The sequence below is a fragment of the Plecotus auritus genome, assembly GCF_963455305.1.
Source record: "Plecotus auritus genome assembly, chromosome: 1".
NCBI lineage: Eukaryota > Metazoa > Chordata > Mammalia > Chiroptera > Vespertilionidae > Plecotus > Plecotus auritus.
Genome location: NC_137770.1, coordinates 212,606,634 through 212,628,920, shown reverse-complemented (window position 1 = coordinate 212,628,920; position 22,287 = coordinate 212,606,634). Strand labels below are relative to the sequence as shown.

At 41.2% G+C, this 22,287-nt stretch overlaps 2 protein-coding genes across 2 annotated transcripts; one reads left to right on the top strand and one right to left on the bottom strand.

Annotated features, from left to right (window-relative positions):
- Positions 1 to 9,826: 9,826 nt before the first annotated feature.
- SPINK2 (serine peptidase inhibitor Kazal type 2) lies at positions 9,827 to 17,796 on the bottom strand. Its single transcript, XM_080678677.1, has 5 exons — positions 17,785 to 17,796; positions 17,365 to 17,498; positions 16,506 to 16,549; positions 11,521 to 11,630; positions 9,827 to 10,157 (listed from the first exon to the last, which is right to left on the bottom strand). Exons 2-5 carry the CDS (start codon positions 17,417 to 17,419, stop codon positions 10,112 to 10,114), a joined length of 255 nt encoding a protein of 84 aa, XP_080534803.1. The 5' UTR covers positions 17,420 to 17,498; positions 17,785 to 17,796; the 3' UTR covers positions 9,827 to 10,111.
- A 1,350-nt stretch (positions 17,797 to 19,146) lies between these two features.
- LOC308250353 (heat shock factor-binding protein 1-like) lies at positions 19,147 to 19,629 on the top strand (the record flags this gene model as incomplete). The annotated part of the gene is made up of 1 exon (XM_080672849.1): positions 19,147 to 19,629. Exon 1 carries the CDS (start codon positions 19,399 to 19,401, stop codon positions 19,627 to 19,629), a length of 231 nt encoding a protein of 76 aa, XP_080528975.1. The 5' UTR covers positions 19,147 to 19,398.
- Between the last annotated feature and the right edge of the window lie 2,658 nt (positions 19,630 to 22,287).

The window sequence follows — 22,287 nt, the reverse complement described above, 5'->3', positions numbered from 1 at the left end:
CTAGAGTGGAGTGCTGATTTGGCCTTTAGCCATTTTGCAACATCATTTCTCTTCTTGTCTTGAACTGATAGTAAATGTATTTTGATATAAGTTTCTAGCTGTTTATTACTTATTCCCCGAATCTGATTGTCACTTAAGGACAGGAACACATGTGTGTCCCCTCAACAGAAAGTCAGTAAACATGGTTGATTTCTACTGTACTTTCCAGTAATTTCCAATGCAAAAGACCCAATAGCTATATTTCCTTTTTTTTTTTTTTATGAAGCCCGAAATAGTGCATTTGCAGCATGCATTTAAAATATTTTGAGATATAATTGGCATATAACATTATATTTGTTTTATACTTTCTTTTTAAAGCTTCCATAGCCTAACAAAATAGTTGTAATGATTTTAAACTTTTATGCAAGAGGGGATTTCTGTGAAGTGGGAACCTCATTTTTAAAACTGGGAAAGTCTCATACAAACTGAAATGTATTGGCCACTCTACTTCTACGGGTTCTTACCTCATCTAATTCACTTGGTGCCCCACCCCCTGCCCCGCCCCTGCCCAGAGCTTTAACTGTAGAAACTGAAGAACAGTTGCCCAATCTTATTTTCACATAAATTGTTCCTGCACCCTATAAAGTTAAGCAGGTGGTCTCCTAAATGAGTTTCGCTATCATTTAAATTTGATAGGAAGGCTTTTGAAAGCCAGTTATGGTAATTATATGTTAGCATCCAGGAGGTTGTTTTCACAGTAGGAGCCATAAAAGCAAGGATAAAAACTTGCTGGATGTTCTCCAGCGTGGTTCTCCAGAGGGAAGCTATGTGTGGCAATGACATGTCATCGGACCCCCTGAGAATTTCCTGTGTTCCCTGTATTCCATCATGTAGCAAAGAAAACCCAGCTCATCACTAATACCTTCGTGAGAGCATGTATTACAATTTACTGAAATTTGCTTTCTCTGCGTATCGCACTTTACCTTCCAGTACTGTGAGCTGAGCTTCTAAAAAACAAAGACGAGCCAAAACCGGTTTGGCTCAGTGGATAGAGCATCAGCCTGCGGACTGAAGGGTCCCAGGTTCGATTCCGGTGAAGGGCGCGTACCTTGGTTGTGGGCACATCCCCAGTAGGAGGTGTGCAGGAGGCAGCTGATCGATGTTTCTCTCTCATCGATGTTTCTGACTCTCTATCCCTCTTCCTTCCTCTCTGTAGAAAATCAATAAAATATATTAAAAAAAATAAAAAAAAATAAAAAACAAAGACGTGTATTTACATGACAACGTTTACAAAACACATATGATGTGGCAGATTGTGTTCTCTTCTTTGTACAACTGTTAACTCATTTAATTCTCATATCACTCATATCAAATAGGTGCAATTATTATTCCCATTTTATAGGTTAGGAAACTTACGCACAAAATGGTTAAGTAAATTATCAAGCTAGTAATTGACAGAGTTGGAATTTGCTTTCAAGCAATCTGATTCTAGAATGTGTTTCAACTACTATACACCCTTCCTAATCTTTATTTATTGTTGTATCCACTACACCTAGGCCCATCCCTGGGTCTCCATGAGACTCCATAAAAATTTTATTAAAGAATGAATAAATGAATGACTCCCATATGTAAAACAATTATATGTCCAAGATATTCTTGGAGAGTTCTAATTTAAAACATAGTGTTATGTCTTTAAAACATGTATTTAAGCATGCACCACATAATGCATCTACATTTGGAAGTCAGAAACTGTGGCACAGTTCCCATAAAATTATCCATTTACTCTGATTCTATTTTCAACAAATCACCTCCAAATTGGTCATTCTAAGTCCAATAAATCTTGAAGCCAGGTCAGAAATGTACCCTGTTAAGAAACTATCTTACGAAAGGGGCTGCTATCTCGTGTTACAAGCTGGTTTCCAGAATAGTTTTAGCTAAGGACTCCCAGGTTGAGAAAATTATACAGTGATTCTCAAAGTATAGTCCCCGAGCAGCAGAAGCAGCAGCAGCATCTCCACGGAACTTACTAGAAATAAAAATGTTGAGCCCACCGTAGACCTACTGTATCAGCAACTCTGGAGGTGGGGCCCAGCAACCTGTGTCTTAAGAAGCCCCTGGGTGATCCTGATGCAGGTTAGGATTACGAATCACAGATCTACAATAACTAAGTTTGGTTTGTTTTTAACTTTATTCTAAAAAAAAAAAAAAAAAAAAAAGATTTGAGAATAAGTGAACTGATTCTGTGGAACGAACTAAACAGGATTGTTGAATTAGTGACTTAAACAAACATAAACACACACTCATATGGGACAAGTGTCACCCAACTTTCAGAAGTCCCATTAAGGTCTAGGGGGTGTTAATCTCACAGTTGATCACAGCCTGCAGCAAAGCTTTCCATCTGTTTCAATGGGCCCTATTACTTCATGCCACCCCCCACCAAGGGGGAAAGGGGTCCCAAGACAGAGCTAGTGTCTCCTGGTGGCCTTTCTTTTATTTCCTTTATGTTCTGGCTCTCCTTTCCCCAGGCACACATGCTGTTTCTCAAGGGGCTGGAGGCCAAGGTCACCAAGACCAGCTGTCCCTAAAACACGGCTCCCTCAGGACAATCTCACATCCAGCTGGCTCCACTAGAAGGTATTATTGTCTCTGCTTTCAATCCTTTATTTAAGGGTCACAGTCCACAAATCCAATTTCTACATGTCTACACTGCAACTCTAAACTGGGCTCCACTGCTTTCCCCGGGGTTTCTGGACCATATGTGAAGCAAAAGGAATGTTTGTAAAATAACTTCTCTCTTTGTGTGTGATCTTTATTCTGCTTGTATATTGTGGGGGGAGGGGACCATGTCAACTGATTTTTATTTAAGAAGATATCAATTCTTGCCCTACCCGGAATGGCTCAGTGGATAGAGCATCAGTATACCTGAACATGGCAAAATGGTTTATAAGCTCTGAAAACATTATCTAACGGTCAGGGGACTGACCTGTCTAAACCTCATAGGGGTCTTGAAGAAGATGGTGTGGTCTAACCTCACATGCCAACCTAAACTGACTTGACCTAAATAATCTGTCAAACATATCCATCCATCCACCTCTCATCCAATCATCCATCTGTTCACCCATCAAAAGCACACATGGGCACATGCATATCCTTACAGGAACAAGGCAGATTATAGATATGTTTTTAAATACACCTATGTATAAATGTGTCTGGGTATGAAAAAACCCACAAATACTATAAAATATTACTCTCAAAAACATGATTTTTATGTACTATAATATATGACTCTCAAAAACATGATTTTTATATGACACTAAGGAATAGATAAAATCTTAGTTAGATTAGGCTAATATAACCATTTCTGCCTTGATTCAATATGGACCACCCACCCTCCCATTTTCTGTCAACTCAGTCTACTTTTTGCTAATACTCTTCAGTGGTTACATCAATCTTTTTTTGGAAGAAACAATTGCAGACTTGGCACACCACTGAAAATTCTGACTCTGCATTTGGTTATATGTCAGACCAAGAACAGAATTGACTATATCGTCACAGGCTTAACCACTGCTGTCATTATTTATTAGGAGTTTTGTTTGTTTTCAAGGTGCTTTTTGTAATATGCCAGCCATAGCTGCAACTCTCTTAAAATAATCTCTCTTTGCGTGTGATTTTTACTCTGCTTTTATATTATAGGGGGAGGGGACCATGTCAACTGATTTTTATTTAAGAAGATAACAATTTTTGCCCTACCTGGTTTGGCTCAGTGGATGATTCCAGTCAAGGGCACATGCCTGGGTTGCAGGCTCCATCCCCAGTGAGGGGGTAGGGGATGGGGGAGGCAGCCAGTCAGTGATTCTCTCTCATCATTGATGTTTCTCTCACTCTTTCCCTCTCCCTTCCTCTCTGAAATCAATAAAAATATATTTTTTAAAAAAGAAGAAGATAACAATTCTAGGTAGTTCTTTAAACACCAAAGAACCTGGATAGTCTCCCCCAATGTGCAGGAGACATTGACATAATAGTTATTTTCTGGGTGACACTATCATATCGCCTTGGCAGTAGCTGCTCAACATTTTCAATTAACAATTTCAAACACATTATGTGTGGGGCTTCCCTTGGCTTAGGGATAGGATAATATCCGTATCCACGATGTAATGAATGAGCTATTTGAAGATGGATAGTTACCCATTTAGAGAGGTCTGAAAATATTCCCACTATTGTAAAGGAAATGTTCCTAAAAGTAGTATTTTGTAGATCAGCCACCCTGATTTTTTATTTCTGCCATTAAAATAGTATTTTAGATTTTAAAGAGAGAGAGAAATATCATTTGTGTGCCACTTATTCATGCATTCACTGGTTGATTCTTGTATGTGCCCTGACCGGGGATCAAACCCGAAACCTTGGCATATCAGGACGATGCTCTAACCAGCTGAGCTACCGAGACAAGGCTCATGTGCCAGCTTTGATCAGCCTGTATTGGCTGCCCACCTCACAAGAGCCCCCACCTTACAACCAAATCACTTTTGGTTGACAGTCAGAAGAGAGGCCATCATGAATTGAACCCTGATTCTGTAAAAGCGCAATGCTATTTTGAAAATTCAGTGTTACAAAAATTATAACATTGATCACAAAAAAGTAGAACCAAAAACATTCCAAATATATTTAAAAGCATTATGTATGTAAAATCACACAACCCTAAAAACAGTGTAGCCAACGCTCCTTCTGAGAGACTTTTCTGCCTGGCTTAGCCTTGTTGCAGCTAATCAAAAGATATGCCTGACGAGGACAACTTTTCGTGATAAATCACCCTCTGGCTAACAAAGGGTTTCTCTACTCCTCCAAAGGCTAACGTACCACATGGAAAATTAAGAGTCATCTGTCTCAACCTATTCATTGCCCATTTCATGTGCATGGATGCCTCTGAAAGTGTTCGAGGGGTAAATGCTACTCTGTGACACCTTGCTGTTCCGTTTCAGAAAGGAATTCATTGCTGAGCTGGATAACTGAGATTCTAAACCTTCCATGCTGCCCACGTCAGGACCTTTAACCAGCAGCTTGGCCCATGTTGCCAGGCCAATGCCATGTCCTTGGCACTTGGTTCCATTTGGTCTCTACGGTGGAATTCTTATTTTCAGTAATACCGGTCATTAAAGTGGGGGTCAAAGGTCAAAGTATTTAAAGTTATGGGTAAAAAATATACACGAAAGTGCTTTGTAAAGTATAAAAGAACTCTTTAAACTGTAAGTAGCCAAGTGCAGAAGTTTTAGGGTGAAAGACGATGAACCAGAAAGAAAGTGGGGGGCAGAGAACCTAGAGACAGAAAGTTGGAAGCTTCCTCATAAACTTGCCCGCCACAGAGAAGTATTCTCTCCTGTGGCCACTGGCCCCTGCATCAGGGCTGTGTGCTCAGGTCAGCAAAGCTGGAACCCTCCTCCTCTGGCAGCTTTTCAAACTCCCCCTTTCCCACCCACAACCAAAGAGCGTTTACTAACTCCACTGCAGAGGGTCAAACTGTTTCTATTTCTTTCTTTCCCATCTTTTCACCTAGATCCTTTACCCCACGTTAACACCAGCTAGCTCATTCATTCAGCTGCATTCATAGAAATGATGTCTTCAAAGAATCAGAGCATAAGCGCCTTTATTTAAGAAGCAGTTTGCAAGTGAAATGGGACCCTCCCAGGTTAGGGACAGTGCTGACAAGTTAGAGACACATCACTTAGCTGGCTTCAGACTGAGCTGTTTGAGCGGCTGGCAGCCCAAGTTCCCAGGCAGCCACTGCCCCCTGGTGTCTCAGAGCTGGCTACGGATTAGTCCGTGACCGGGAAGAACACTTGGCAACAGTCTGTACAAGATTATTTACTGGTGGGCTACTTCCGGCTCTTAGATTTACTGGTGCAAGTAAGATTTCCTTTCATCCCATGGCTTTTTGAATGACAACTTTTCTTCCCACCGATTTCTAGAAAGGCATAGTTCATTATAATTATCAAAATAAGGTATAGCTCTTGAAGGAAAATTTGTGTACAATTATTCAATTTTGTTAGTGTCTTGATGCATTTCCTCCCTAATTTTTTTCTCTCTCCATATAAGGAAACCTAGTTTTACTGGGAGTCAGAAAAAAAAAGCCACGAGAACTATGAAATCTAATTTTATCATAAATGTCATGTAAACATGATCTCTTCTCCACAACAGGAAAATTAAGTTTGAATTTGCTAGAGAACTAAGAAACAAAGTTGTCTTTTTCTCGGAAACAATATAAAACATAAAGGATAGTACTTTAGAGCATAGGACCTCATAAAATTTGGCTGTAATTTCAAATCTGTGGACTAAGAATACTGTAATGAATGCAACTATTCGACACATTAAATTGAACATCTCATTTTTAAGACAGAAAAATAAAGATTCCCGCCCTAAAGATGTGGGAGTTAGGAAATTGGGTAGTGTAAACATTGCAGTTATTGGCAACTGCTTTCAAATGTAATTAGTCCTATCTCTAAGTGTTGTGTAGATATGCTGCCCCCCCCAAAAAATATATATGGAAAACATAGAAACAAAGGCTTAGAACTGGATATTATAGGAGGAGCTGAGTGGATACTTAATAAAAAAAAATCTAAACCCAGTATAAAGTATGCTCCTGGAGTTGTTTAAGATCATCTAGCCATTCAGTGTTGTTCTCTTTTTCAGAGTAACAAAGGGGAAAAAAATGAAATTCACTGTTGGGCAAGAGTCAAAACCTTATTTCCCTTGTGGTGTGTGGGTTGTGTCTTAGTTAGCTTGCCTGTTTTGGGGTAGGAAGGAAAGTCAGGGATGTTAGTGGTTTTATTGTCATTATCTTATGAGGCCTTCTGGGCATTTCTACGATCAACAAATATGCACTGGGCTACGCACGGTCCCAGGCATGGAAGACGCCATGAGGAGCAAGACCGGCAAGATCTCTATCCTCTGGGAGGTTCTGTTCCAGAAATCTCCGTAGGCCATTGGGATGTTCTTTCCACCATTCGCTTTGGGTGATTATAATTACTACATATCACTTTTATAATGAGAATATTTTGAAGAGAGGAAGAAAAATGGAATTCTTCAATAAAGGATGGATACAAATCTGAGTTTGCCATACAACTCTGAGGGAGAAAATTCAGGACAGCTCTGTCTGTACCACAGAGCAATGGTGGTGAAAAGACCAGGCACTCATTTACCACGGAGAGTACATAAATTTTCAGAAAGAAATGTTTTGTAGTCCTTTTCAACACTTCAGGTATGTTTCTCTTCTAACCAAGTACTTCCAACGTATGACTTTATCCTACAGAATGCTTGCACAAATAAAGAATATGTGTACAAAGATGTTATTGCAACATTATTTGTGATAGTGAAAAATGAGAAATAACCTAAATGTCCATCACTAAGAAATTGCATAAATAAATAATGTTATGTTTATATACTAGAATACAATGCAATTACTTTTCAAATGAGATAGATCTGTATGTACTGACATGGAAAACTATCCATGATATATTCGTGTAGGGTCAGGAATAAGTAAAAAAGGCAAGTTATTTTCTTTAAGGTAGAGTTTTCTATAATAAAGCCAACATTTCAGGTGTTCTAAGCACCTTACACCTTTATCTCATTTACTCCTCACAAGATCCCTATGAAATAGGTACTATCATCATCTTCACTTGACCGACGAGTCAGATCATAACTTGCTCAATTAATGCATATATGTGACTTTGAGCTCATGTGCTTAGTTACACTGCTATATCCAACAAACAGTTGGCTCTCCCTTTAGCTTCGACTAATTTGACTTGGGATTTTCCTACTTTCAACCAAGAGAACCCTAACAATCCAAATATAGATAACAGAGACTGGGTAACTTATGGCATAATAATAATAATTTGTTTTTAAAGAGAATAAAATACATCCATTGATGTGAAAACCCAAATAGAGGGAGAAAAGCAAGTTTACAAGGCAGGTGTGTGTGTGTGTGTGTGTGTGTGTGTGTGTGTGTGTGTGTGAGAGAGAGAGAGAGAGAGAGAGAGAGAGAGACAGAGATTTTATATAGATACATATCTTAGGGAGAGCAAAAAGGTTAATGTTGCTTACCTCTGGAGGCTAGGGCAGGCAAGACTTTCACTTTTTATTTTTATATATTTCTGTGTATTTTTTAATTTTCCAAAAAGCTTATCCTACTTTTATAAAACTTTTAGACCAAACATAACTATAGGAACCTGAAACCAATACCAAATAATATTGAAAGAAAACTATAATTTAATTGAAAAATTAAAAAAAATGACAAGACATTAATTTGGCATACTTATGTTGTACAACTTCCTGCTTCATTGCCTCTATTCCATGTGAGAACAGAGGTCTGGGAGCCTGGAGACCCAAGCTTCTAGGCCAGGCTACTTCAAATGCGTTCTATAACCTTGGGCAAGCTGGCCAGCTTCTTTCTAAGAAGGGTGCTTGAAACCACAATCACTACTATTACAGTGGTTTCTACGTGCCAAGCACTGTGCAAAGCAGTTTCCTCACAGCAGCTCCATAAATTGAGCATTATCCCCAGTTTCCAGATAAGAAAACTGAAGTACAGGTTAAGTGTTGGAGTCAGAATTCGAACTTAGGTTTAGGCAACCCCAAGAAGCCATATTGTTTCCACTGCACACTCTCTCAGACACCTCTTACCTCATGCCTCATGGTTTCCTGGTGCTATAATCATACACTCAAACCCAGGACTTGATTCAAAACCCTCTATCTGGAACACATTATTATTCTAAATTAATCCCTGGTCACTTTTATTATTGTTTTGTTTATTCTTTATGTTGCATCAAGCTCTAAAACAGGGTGTCTCAACTTCCACATTTTAGAAAAGTTTGTTGTTTGGAGCAGTCCTGTGCATTGTAGGATGTTTGGCAGCATCGGTGCCTCTACCCACTACTTGCCAGTAGCATCCACTCTCCAGATGTGACACCAAAAATGCCTCCAGACATACTGCCAAATGTCCACTGGGGGCAAAGTCACCCTGGGGTTAAGAAGCACTGCTCTAAAAGGAAGACAGCAAAACGCCTGCATTAACGAGGAAGGAAAACTGTTTTGAAAGGAGTTATTGAGCCTGGCTGGCATGGCTCAGTGGTTGAGGATCAACCTATGAACCAGGAGGTGTCACTGTTCAATTCCCCATCAGGGCACATGCTGAGGTTACAGGCTTGATCCCCAGTAGGGGGCCTGCAGGAGGCAGCCAATCAATAATTCTCTCATCATTGATGTTTCTATCTCTCTCTCCCTCTCCCTTCCTAAGATTAATATATATATTTTAAAGGAGTTATTGAATCTAGTAAATAGTTTTAAATTTTATTTTTTATCCTCACCTAAGGATATTTTCCCATTGATTTTTAGAGAGAGTAGGAGGGAGGGAGACGAGAGAGAAACATCAATGTGAGAGAGACACATCAATTGGTTGCCTCCCACAAGCACCCCAACTGAGACCAGAGATTGAGCCTGCAACCCAGGGACATGCCCTTCACTGGATTTGAACCCAGTACCCTTCAGTCCTTGGGTCAGTGCTCTATCCACTGAGCCAAACCCACCAGGGCATAAATATTTTTACTTGCATAATTCTTTGACTTCACCAGCTCAGGTTAAAGTCAGCTCCATGTATTTCACAGTTATTTGCCATGTGCAGAACGCTGAGCTAGTTACATATACCTATCCAAGATTCAGGGAGATGGTGAACTAAAATAAATCTTGCCTCTCAACAATGACTCCACTTCTCCCATTGTGAAATTCACCTTTGCTTGAGAGGAAACGAGCCACCCAGAGGCTGCTGCTGAGTGAGAATGGATAGTCAACGGAGAACAGCAATAATTGAACAATGCTGATTTTATTCCAACTAAATAAAGCAATGCACAAGCCATCTGAGCAATAAGCTTGACTCAAGGGGCAAAAGCCAAGAAACAAGAATTTTGCTTTGTTTTTTGCTTTAATCATCAGTTACTGCACATGGTTGTCTTCCACATCTCCTCTCGGAAAACATGGGTTAACAAATCTCATGCCAAGAAACATAGGAAAAGAGAAAAAGAGAAAATGAAATGCATCTAGTGTGTAATTGAAGGTAGTTTCTCCAATTTCTCTTCTGTAAAATGCTCCATCAGCATGGTCCACTTCGGATTATTTTTATATCATGACCATCTTCCCTGCAAATTGAACAACCATAAAAACACACTTATTACCTAGCATATTGACACTGTCCCAGTACTTATGTTAAAAAAAAAAAAAACCCATGTCAGCCTGTTCAGTATGCCTCAGCAGTTGGACATCAACTCAGGAACCAAAAGGTCACTGGTTCGATTCCTGGTCAGAATATTGGGTTGTAGGCTCAATTCCCAATAGCAGGTGTGCAGGAGGCAGCTGATCAATGATGTTTCTCTCTCATTGATGTTTCTATCTCTCTATCCTTCTCCCTTACTCTCTCTCTAAAAATCAATCCTATATAATAAAAAGCTAATATGCAAATTGACCGAATGGCAGAACGACCAGTTGCTATGATGCACACTGACCATTGAGGGCGGATGCTCAACACAGAGTGATCCTTTGGGGCAGTGTCCCCCTGGTGGTCAGTGTCCTCCCAGAGGGGGAATGCTGCTCAGCCAGAAGCCCTGCGCCAGGCTCACGGCTGGCGAGCACAGCGGTGGTGGCAGGAGCCTCTCCCACCTCTGCGGCAGCACTAAGGATGTCTGACTGATGGCTTAAGCAGGGAGCAGGCCTAAGCCATCAGTCAGACATTTCCCAAGGGCTCCAGGACTACAAGAGGGCACAGGTCGGGCTGAGGGGGGACCCCCCCCCCGCAGTGCACGATTTTCATCCTCCCCCCCGCCCCCCAGTGCACGATTTTCATGCACCAGGCCTCTAGTAAAAACATATCTTTAAAAAAAGACCTATGTCATTGTATATTACAGTCCTTCTTGGGCAATATTTATGTAATCATTTTTAAAGCTAAATGAAGAAAACAATGAGGGTGAAAGCCCCAACTCTGCCCCAAAGGATCACTCTGAGAAGACCTAGGAAGCTTACTGAAGACTGAGGTCAGAGAATGGACCCCTGAAATGCAAAGCAGCATACCTGAGAAGAGTCACAGTCCCTCAGCCAGGCATAATACATTTATGATTTAGCATTCTCTATGTAAAGTTATTAACATCTACTGCCCAACTAATGCTGCAGGTTACGCAGGTCACCAGCACATGCCCTCTGAATTCAAAAGAACATTTAATATTCCACAGAATTTAACTATTAAATATACTCTTAATTTTGGAAAATCACCCATCCATGGATAGTAACATAACTCGATTATCCAGTCTACAGTTGCACATGTCATTCTCCAACTTCAGTCTAAACAGTGCACTGAAGGATTCTGGTATATTTTTAAATGTCAGTGTGAAAATAGAACTACTTATGTTGCAGGTGATTCTTATATCCAAGAAAGGAGCCACCACTTCATATGTAATCAAAATTCAAGGACAAAAGAAAACGTGGCTATTCTACACTGTAAAAATATGTTACCTGATTTTCATGCACAGAGTACACTCATTGGGATAAGTGGACATGTCACTTCCACATACAGGGTTAAAGTCTCTGGGACATCCTGGTAATCTATATTGATTACAGTTTGGCTAGAAAAGAGAAAGGAGGACAGAAATTAGAGAGCCACTGAAACACCTAGATTTCCTAGAAACACCCTAGAAAAATCTATTTTCCACACACACAAAAGAATGATTTTTCCAGTGCAAAAATCAGCTGCAATGTTAAAACACTGGTTCACTACCAATGTAAGTAAAAAAAGGTTAGGTCTGCTGATTTTTAAATGGAAGTCCAGGGCATGCCACCATGTCTAATTTATTATCCTCTAGCTTCATAATTAGTATTTCACTACTATTTTCATGTGGATGTGCTATTATAGCCATCTTAATCCCTTGGCGTAATGCTGAGACACACTCAGGAAACTTAAGGAATTTTGTTTGTTTCGGTAAATGGTATTCACCTTTCCTCCTTCAGAATAAAAGAAGCCACCACATGTTAACAATCTGAACAAATGAAATGCATCTTTCTATTGATATAATCTGGATTTATAAAGACCAAAGCAGGTCTGGCCGTGGGCGAAACTCTGAAGGAAAAGAGGTCTTGTTGGCCCTTGCCATCCTCTGCTCAGCACGCCACGCTTCACCTAGGAGCACGATGTGTTCTTGCCACACTAGGCTCACTAAGATCATGCCATCTAGGGCTGATCTCACAGGCAGAGGAGATGCCCTCTTATCCAATGAGACTGGGAAAAGTGGTAGTTGATCATTAAATTGAAAAAGTAAATTAAAACAAGGAAACAATGATTAAAAAAATAATACATACTCTAAACATTTTATCCTAAAACATAAGTGGAAATGAAACTGCCCATCTTTTTTTTTAATTTAAATTATTGTTTAAAGTATTACATATGTCTTTTTCCCTCATTGACCTCTCCCCCACCACTCCCAACCCCAAGCACATGCCCTCACCCCGCTACTGTCTGTGTCCATTGGTTATGCTTAAATGCATGCAAGTCTTTTGGTTGATCTCACCCGCCCTCCCAACCTCCCTTGCCTTCCCTCTGAGGTTTGACAGTCTGTTCAATGCTTCTGTGTCTCTGGAACTATTTTTGTTCATCAGTTTATGTTGTTCATTATATTCCACAAATGAGAGAGATCATGTGATATTTATCTTTCTCCAGCTGGCTTATTTCACTTAGCATAATGCTCTCCAGGTCCATCCATGCTGTTGCAAATGGTAAAAGTTCCTTCTTTTTAATAGCAGCATAGTATTCCATTGTGTAGATGTACCACAGTTTTCTAATCCACTCATCTGATGGGCTTAGCTATTGTAAATTGTGCTGCTATGACCATAGGAGTGCACATATCCTTTCTGATTGGTATTTCTGATTTCTTGGGATATATTCCTAGAAGTGGTATTACTGGGTCAAATGGGAGTTCCATTTTTAACTTTTTGAGGAAACTCCATACTGTTCTGCACAGTGGCTGCACTATCTGCATTCCCACCAGCAGTGCACAAGGGTTCCTTTTTCTCCACATCCTCGCCAGCACTTGTCCTTTGTTGATTTGTTGATGATAGCCAGTCTGACAGGTATGAGATGGTACCTCATTGTCATTTTGAATAGCATCTCTCCATGATTAGTGACTTTGAGCATGTTTTCATATGTCTCTTGGCCTTCTGTATGTCCACTTTCTTAAAGTTTCTACTTAGGTCTTTTGCCCATTGGATTTATTGGATTGTTTATCTTCCTTTTGTTAAGTTGTACAATCAGTAAGGATTCTGAAGAGTAATTGCAGCAGCAGTGAGTAGCAGGACCAGGAAAGTAGAGATACTAAATATTGAAGAAAATTGCCTAGAGGTCTATTATGCTAGTCTAGGTAAGAGGTAATAAGGGCCTTAAACTGGAGCAGTAGCAATGGAAACAAGAAAGAAAAAACAAAGGTCTCTTACATGATTCATACTTTTAATAATCCTGTACAAAGAGAGCAGGGTCCTGTGGTATGTGCCTCCTGAGAGTGAGTGCCTCCTTAAATTTTGCAAACTAGCCACCTGACCTACCTTACCCTAATCCCAGCCCTGAGGTAGAGGTGGGATTGTCCTCATTTTCTGAAAGAAATTCAAACCCAAGAAAATTGAGTCATCTGATCAAGAAGTATTAATGGGCACCCACTAAGTGCTGACAATTGGGCACTAAATAACAAATAAGACATTACCCTTGACCACAGGAGCAGAGTGCACAGTTTACTGAAGGGAAGACAGGCAATTACAACTCAAAGCGAAGATGGGGTAGTGAAGAGCACTGGGTCTGCAGTCAAACTGCTTGGGTTGGAACCATAGTTCCACCATTTCCATGTGACCGTGGCCAAGGGGATAACAAGGATACCTACCTACTTCACAGTGTCTTAAAAGACTGAGTTACCATATCTAAAACACTTAGAACAGTGCTTGGCACATGGTAAGTGGTGTTTTAGCATTTCCTGTTGAAGGAAACCAGAATATGTTCCCTCCAGAATAGGGCTCTTTGACATAAAAATTCTTTTGACCGAAAGGCAGTTTTAAAAGCAGCAATCCAGAAGAAGCTCCCTCTACCCTCCCGCCTTTCTGCCTAAAGGCAGGATATAAATTCTCCTTAAGTGGATAGACTCTAGACCAGGGGTGGGCAAACTTTTTGACTCGAGAGCCACAATGGGTTCTTAAACTGGACCGGAGGGCCGGAACAAAAGCATGGATGGAGTGTTTGTGTGAACTAATATAAATTCAAAGTAAACATCATTACATAAAAGGGTATGGTCTTTTATTATTATTATTATTTCAATAGTTTTATTCATTTCAAACATTTTAACAAGAAGAATGTAAACACTAATTATTATAATTTGAAACTTCAAAAAATGGAGGAATCATAGCACAATAACATACCTTACGTTGAAGATGGCAAAGGCAAAATAAAATTGCCTAACAAAGGAAAGGTACAAAAACCTTTCAAATTAAACTTAAATATAATACAATAATTTAAAACTAAAACAAATAGAAAAGAACAAAATGTGTAAACAGTAAATTAAACATTTTCTTTAGTGCAACTTCCAAATTATGCCCGGGACGTAGATGTAGATGGCAATGTAGACTGGGTTGAAAGGTTTTTGGTCTTTAAAACATCAACTTCAGTGGGAACAGTGTTGTTGGTCTCCTTTTTAGCTAATGCTCTGATACTGTGCTCTCCAGGGGCGTGTCTCCCTACATCACCACGATAACGTGTCTACACATTCCCAGGGTGATGTCGGGGACGTGTCCGCGGGCATTACAAGGAGCCTCTGGAAGATTGAGAGGTTGTTCCTTCTACTGAATGGGCGGATATAAATCCGCCCACTCAGAAGAAGGAGCTGTGGCCGTGTTTCCCGACGTTGCCATGTTAACACTGCTGCTGGTGAAGGAGCGGAGGGGAGAGCAAGAGAACCCTCTGCTCTTTCGGCTCCGCGGGCCGGATAGTACAGCCGAATGGGCCGGATCCGGCCCGTGGGCCGTAGTTTGCCCACGGCTGCTCTAGACCCTTAGCAGCCCAGAGATTCACCAGAGGGATCTGCAAAAAAACTTTACCCTATTAGTTTCCTCCCAGACATTTACTGCCCCATTGTTTGTGCCCTTGGAAGCTTAAGCCCTTTGCTCTACAAATTCACTGCTCTTTGCTAAAGACAGAGTTCTAAGCCATCTCTTTGAGTTACCCCCTCTACATGCTCCTATGTATATGTGCAATGCACATGTTAATAAACGTGTTTGTTTTTCTCTTGTTAATTTGTCTTTTGTCATAGGGATCCCAGCTGAGAACTTAGAAAGGTAGGGGAGATATTTTTTTTCCCTGCCCTACACTATCATAATGATGACAAGGCAGTCTAGGTTGAATGGAAACATGAAGAAAGTGCATTTATATACATGTTGGAGAAAGGAAATAGGGTGGGAAGTCTTCCTAGAAGAGGTCTAATCTGAACTGAATACGCAAAGCTGCCTAACCCAGGTCAATATCCCATATGTAAAATAATAATATCTATCTTACAAGGTCATTGTGAGGATTGACTGGATATACGAATGGACAATGCCAAACCAAATATTAAAATAGAAATATGACCCACAACCTGCCGCAACCTGCCCAGGACACCAACTCATTATGTAGAATAACCAGACCAGGAAGCCAGCCTGCTCTAAGTCAGACTTGGAAGAAGTCAGATGGCTACCTATAGTGACCCTCCAGGAAGCTAAACAATAAGCTCTGTAACTTTTGGCCCCAAATGGACAGGACTTGAAAAATAACTGACAACTTCCCTAATTTTTGTCCCCACTTCCAACTTAGGACCAATCAGAGAAAATCAGATATGCACTCCTAACCAACCACATGTCCAACCCATGCACTATTTGATTTTAGAACCAATCAGAGAAAGCCAAATATGCACTCCTAACCAATCACATGTCCAACCCATGCACTCCAACTTCCCCATGCCAACAGCCTCGAATCAGGGCATACCTGAATGAAGCCTTCCTTTCTCCCACTATAAAGCTTTCCCACGCCTCTACCTTAGTTGAGTCTCTGCCAAAATACAAGTGGCATGGCTGACTCCCCTGTTACAGCAAGTTCTGAATAAATAGGTTTCCTTTGTTCTCATTTGGTTGGTCTTTGTTTGCTTCCAGTGAATTTAATTTGATAATGTCCTATACAAAATGTCGACTGCAAGGAGTAACTATTGAGTCAAAGACTTTCTGAATCATTAGAGGAAATAGTGAAGGAAACAAACGCCTGAGGCCTTCAAGACCTGAGCTATTTTCAACCAAAATTTACATTTTTTATCTGTATTAAAAAGCCTCTGATTTCTAAAGCAGTCAATAGTTTCAAAAGTATTAGGTCAGAACTGAAAGTTAGCCCCCAACCCAAATTGTTGTGGACTTCACTGTACTAGAAACGGTACAAGTGGTTTCCTACTTACTGTTCTATATCCTGAAGATTGACCAAATTGATTGTTCAGAGAGGCTGAAAGAAGAAAACAGACATTTAAAAGTATGTGGGTAAGGTCAATTCTTGTTCGTAAGGGCCTTTATAAATTCAGCTTGTGATTTACCCAGGGCACACCTTCCTTTCCCTCCAATACTTAACTTCTTTGAATCACCCCTCGGACCCCCACACCCACCTCCAAAGGATATTCAGTTGTTTTCTAGCACCTCTCTTAGCAGGCACACAAAGAACTTTTGGTGCGGGTTCCATAACTGACCGCCCTAATAGGTTTGCTTGAGAAAGGACTATGGAGCTATGGAATAAAAGTCAGAGAAGTGGCTCCTAATAATTCACACGACTCTTTCCCTCTGCAGCTCAGGGTAATGAACGCAAAACTTAACATGTAGGTGTACCATTTTAACTCCATTGTAAAAAGGGCTTCCAGTCTGGCTGGACTGAAGTCCCTTTCTCTTAAGCCACAGACACCCCGATGCACTTGGCAATCACCATTCCTAATTCCCCATACATCTCTTGCTGAGACTCAGCAGGGCCACTGTGTACATGAAAACCCAGCTCCTTATCTTGGGCTCCAGAAATCTGCTTTAAGGGAGAAAAGGCAGACAGCAGGGTGTCACCAGAAGGAGCTGGGAATGAAGCCCGAGCAAGGGGGTCCCTGGTCCTCAGCCACCCCCACACCCTGCCATTCCTCAAGGACCGCAGAGGGCCCAGGAACCGCCAGTAACGGGTGCTTGGAGGGACGCCAGGGACGCCGGGATCCAGGCAGTCGCCAGCGAGACTCCCTCTCATGACTCCTCCACGAGCCCGGTCCGACCACGCTGGCTGGTGAGCGTTACCTGCCAGGTCCGTGGCCAGCAGCGCCAGCACCAAGCTCATCGCCAGCAGCGCCATCCTTCCTCCTCCGCCTGCGGTCGGGTGCGGCGCGCGAGAGGCGTAGGACGTGCACAGGTCGGACGTGCACAGGTCGGACCTGCGAGGGTGTGGGGTGTGGGGTGAGGGCGGGGCGGGGACGGGGAGGACAAGAAGAGGAGGAAGAACGTGGAAGGGAGGGTGGAAGGGAGGAGGGAAGGGAGGGTCAGGAAAGGATGGGCAGGGGGGAGCCTGGGAAGAATGGGGGCGGGGGGAGTAAAGGATGCTGCTGGGCTAGCCCCCCCTATCGCCCCACTCCCCCACCCCGCAGAGGATGGGAGTAATTGATTAAGGGGAAGGTCTCTCCCTGCAACAAACAAGACCTCGTCAGAGCCCTGTGACACAACCTTGAGGGCTGCCAGTCAACCCCTATTTCTTCGGCATCTCCTCGGTCCCAAGGGGTGTTTTGGAGGCTGAACTCAGCGAAAGAATCCCTGCTCTCAAGAAACTTTCTCGTGCAGGTGTTGGGGATGGGGTGACACAAGGAACTCCAAAACAACAGAATCAATACAGTAGTTTCTAAAGTGTTCGGACATGGTGGGAAAAGGGGGAGACTTTCCATTGGGAAGTCAGGAAAGGCCTTTCAGAGGCGACATTTTAAAAAACCTTTATTGTTGAAAGTATTACATATGTCTCCCCCCCCCCCCCCATGACCCCCTTCTAGACCGTGCCAAGCCTTCACCACACTATTGTCTGTGTCCGTGCATTATGCATATAATGGCTTACAAGTTCTTTAGTTGATCTCTTCCCTCTCACCACCCCGCCCTCCCACCCCTCTTTCCCCTCAACCTCCCACCCCACCCGTTCCCCGCTTTCCCTCTGAGATTCCATGGTCTGTTCCATGCTCCTATGTCTCTGGATCTATTTTATTCATCAGTTTATTTTATTCATTAGATTCCACATATAAGTGAGATCATGTGATGCTTGTCTTTCTCTGGCTGGCTTGTTTCACTTAGCATAATACTCTCGAGATCCCTCCATGCTGTCTCAAAGGGTAAGAGATCCTTCTGTTTTACAGCTGCATAGTATCAGAGGTGACATTTGAGCTGAAAGCTGATGCATGAGAAGGAAGCTTGGTGAAGACCTTGGGACAAGAATTGCAGGCCCAAGGAAAAGCAAGTGCAGAGATCCGGAGGCAGGAGCCAGCTCAGTGTTTCAACTGGAGCCCTGCATGGAGGGGGAATGGGAGCAGGAGACGAGACTGCAAAGCCAAGGTCATGTGTGGCTGGGTAGGCCATGATAAAGGCTTTGGATTTTTTCTGGTTGCAGTGATAAATCAATGGAGGACTTTAATCTAGGGAATGCCCTGATCTGACTTCTTTTTTAATAGATTGAATGAAGAATGGACAGGAGATAGGAGATTTGTTAGGGAGATAAATTAGGTGGCTTGTGCAGTGATCCAGGCAAGAGATGAGGGCATATGTAAAGAAGGCACTTATTCTGTTCCTAAGCAACTAGGCACTTGCTCCTAACTCAGGTCACATTAGCTATTGTGTTGTCACAGAGCCGAAGATCTCCAGCCTATTCTAGCAAGTGACATGGTCTATTTCCCTGACTTCTGTGTCCCTCGTGCCTAGCACAAGCTCAGAAAATGCTGGCTGAAAAAGTGAATCCTTAAAATGTTAAACTGATATCACAATAAGAAAGTAGACCAAAAAGAGGAAGACATGGGATCCAAGAAGTAGGAACTCCAACCCAAGGGAGGAGCAACGGGAATTAGTAGGCGGCAGTACAACAGTCCTAGGGTTCTGCTGGTCCATAGTGGAACAAGCAAGAGGCCCCGAGAGAGAGTTTCTAGAGGACAACATAGCTGGACTATGAAATGTGTCTTGCAGTAACCGAGATGAGAAATTGATTAGTAACACATTCAAAGAAAACTAAATAGGCTAGGGTGTCTGCACTGACCAATGGGAGTGTAGGTGATGGTCTGAGACTTCCCTGCCAAGCTGGAAACCAGGGAAATGGCAGAGACTGACCAAAAGACCAGGCAGGGTCTCACCTTGGTGATGCAGACACGCCTGCAATGGATGCAAGATAAATTTCAGACCATGTCTAACCAGATCGTTGGAAGAATTGATGATGTGACCACTCACATTGATGATCTAGAGAAAAACATTGCAGATCTCATGACCCAGGTTGGGGTGGAACAACTGGAAAGTGAAAACAAGATACCTGCTCCACAGAAGAGTTGAAGGTTGTTAATTTACACTGAACTCTGGAACATTGTTTTTACAAGCCAAGGAAAGACCAAATGGCTTTTACAACTAACTACTATGTACAGACATATTTTATTTTATAAAGTGCACATTCTTCTTATCACTTACTGTATAGTTAGTTTATAGAGTGATTCCCCCCCCCCCCCCCCAGTTTTTTGAGCATGATAACTTCACATCCTGGATGTTGGGCAGTTGTGCTATTAAGTATTAAACACTAAAACTTTGGTGGTGCCTATGTAAAATTGTCAAATTTTTAAATGTTTTTTTTGTGAAGCTATTTTTTAATCATTCCTTTTGTTTATTGATTTGAAAGAGAGAGAAACATGTCAATTTGTTGTTCCACTCATTTATGCATTTATCGGCTGATTTTTGTATATGCCCTAATTGAGTTACGGAACACCCAACCTTGGCGAAATGGGACGATGCTCTAACCAACTGAGCTACCTGGCCAAGGCTCTATCATTCCTTTTGTATGTAGTAGTTGCTGTTTGATAAAAGTTGCTGTGTAATTTTTTTCTATTAGACATATAGTAGATCCTTCCATTATAATTAGACTGTGTGGTAAGACATTTATAGAGTTTAGGGTCCTTTAATTCTCAACACAGAGTGACTGTTGAGCTAACACCAAATAGTGTGTTGGTAATACATTTCAAATTGCCAAAATCATTTAAAAATTGCTTAATCAGAAATACCTGGCACTACTATGTTGCAAAAACTCAGACTTGAACAGAGATTTTATGTCTAAGTCCCTGAGGTCAGATGCTAAATTAAAGAAGAGTAGCCACTGCCACTTTAATGTGAAAATCTTTAAGTACAGAAAATGACAGAACTGCCTAATGTAATGAGGCATTCATTAGTTAGTTAGAGTTTTGCATGAGATTTGAATACTTCTGTAGGACCCTACATTGTTCATCTAAAATAGTTACTATAGAAAATCTGGAAGGATTTTAAAACACAATTACTCCATCTTTTCTTTGAGCTACTAATTGGGGCGGGGGGGCGGAAACACAGAAAAGGAAAAGAGACCATATTAAGTTTGTGGCTGTTGCTTCACTCGAAAATAATAACTTGTAATAAGCTCAAGTTTTTAAGAAATTGTTTTTCTTTAAACTATTATATTTCTTTAAACTATTTCTTAAACCTAAATTCTTACAAAGTAACTTTTTTTACTGATTATAGAAGACAAGGATAATAACTTGCCACTCAAAAATGTAGTGTTGGGCCGAAACCGGTTTGGCTCAGTGGATAGAGTGTCAGCCTGTGGACTGAAGGGTCCCAGGTTCAATTCCGGTCAAGGGCATATACCTTGGTTGCGGGCACATCCTCAGTGGGAGGTGTGCAGGAGGCAGCTGATCGATGTTTCTCTCTCATCGATGTTTCTAGCTCTCTATCCCTCTCCCTTCCTCTCTGTGAAATATCAATAAAATATATTTTTTTAAAAAATGTAGTGTTGGGGTGCTAAGTATTGACTGTGAAAGAGATCCATGTAATTATCCCAGCAATTCTGTATGGGGGGAGAGGGGGGATGAAAAAGTTAGGGAATGGTATTGTGCTTCATAGAGGAAAACCCTTCACAAATACAGTATTTGTGTTGTTGTTGTTTTAAAGTTTCCTATGTCACCAGTCTTTAATGTGTTGCAAACATTGAATAATATTAAGGGGAAAAAGAAAACTAAGAAAAATTAAAAAGATAGTTATTGGCTTCCAGAAAAACAAAGTTGTTCAGTAATATAAATATCAATAACTTATTTAATCAAAATTATGATTAACTATTTAGGAAGAATGGGAGAGGAAATGTACATAAGGGTAGTGGGAGGGATAGGAGGTGAGAAAGAGTTGAATATTTCTTAGTGAAAACCAAGGAATGAAAATCTAACCTGAACAACCAAGAAGAGGCATTTATTCATATTAGAGATGTGAAGATAAATATCCAAATAATTGAAACAGTGCAAATTGGTTTCTTCTGGAAATTAGGGAATGAGGCAGGAGAGCGACAGTAGGAACAGCCCACTGCTTTACTTCTTAAAAACTTTGCATGTGGCCCTAACCGGTTTGGCTCAGAGGATAGAGCATCGGCCTGTAGACTAAAGGGTCCCAGGTTCGATTCCGGTCAAGGGCATGTGCCTTGGTTGCGGGCATATCCCCAGTGGGGGATGTGCAGGAGGCAGCTGATCGATGTTTCTCTCTCATCAATGTTTCTAACTCTCTATCCCTCTCCCTTCCTCTCTGTAAAAAATCAATAAAATATATTTTTTAAAAAAACAAAAAACTTTGCATGTGTTAGGGGCTGAATTGTGTCTCCCGCTAAATTTATGTTGAAGTCCTAATCCCCAGTACCTCAGAATGTAGATTTTGAGATAAGGCCTTTAAAGAGGTAATTAAGTTAAAATGGAGTCAGAGAGAAAAATGGCCATCTGCAACCCAAGGAGAGAGGCCTCAGGAAAACAAGAAAAAAACAGCTGACACATCGATCTTGGACTTCTATCCTCCAGAACAGGGAGAAAATACATTTCTGTTGCTTAAGCCAGCTGGTCTGTGGTATTTTGTTACAGCAGTCTAGAAAACTAATATAGCACGTACAAGTGATTTTTAAAAATTAAGGTTATACGTATGTATTGTTTTTATTAAAAGAAT

What these genes read in the sequence shown, in the direction of transcription:
- SPINK2 (XM_080678677.1), bottom strand. Translation starts at nt 17,419, where the DNA reads ATGGCGCTGCTGGCGATGAGCTTGGTGCTGGCGCTGCTGGCCACGGAC. An exon ending in GCTGGCCACGGACCTGGCAG is followed by an intron (nt 16,550 to 17,364) that starts GTAACGCTCACC and finishes TTCTTCTTTCAG; the next exon opens with CCTCTCTGAACAATCAATTT. An exon ending in AATCTTCAGGATATAGAACA is followed by an intron (nt 11,631 to 16,505) that starts GTAAGTAGGAAA and finishes TCTCTTTTCTAG; the next exon opens with CCAAACTGTAATCAATATAG.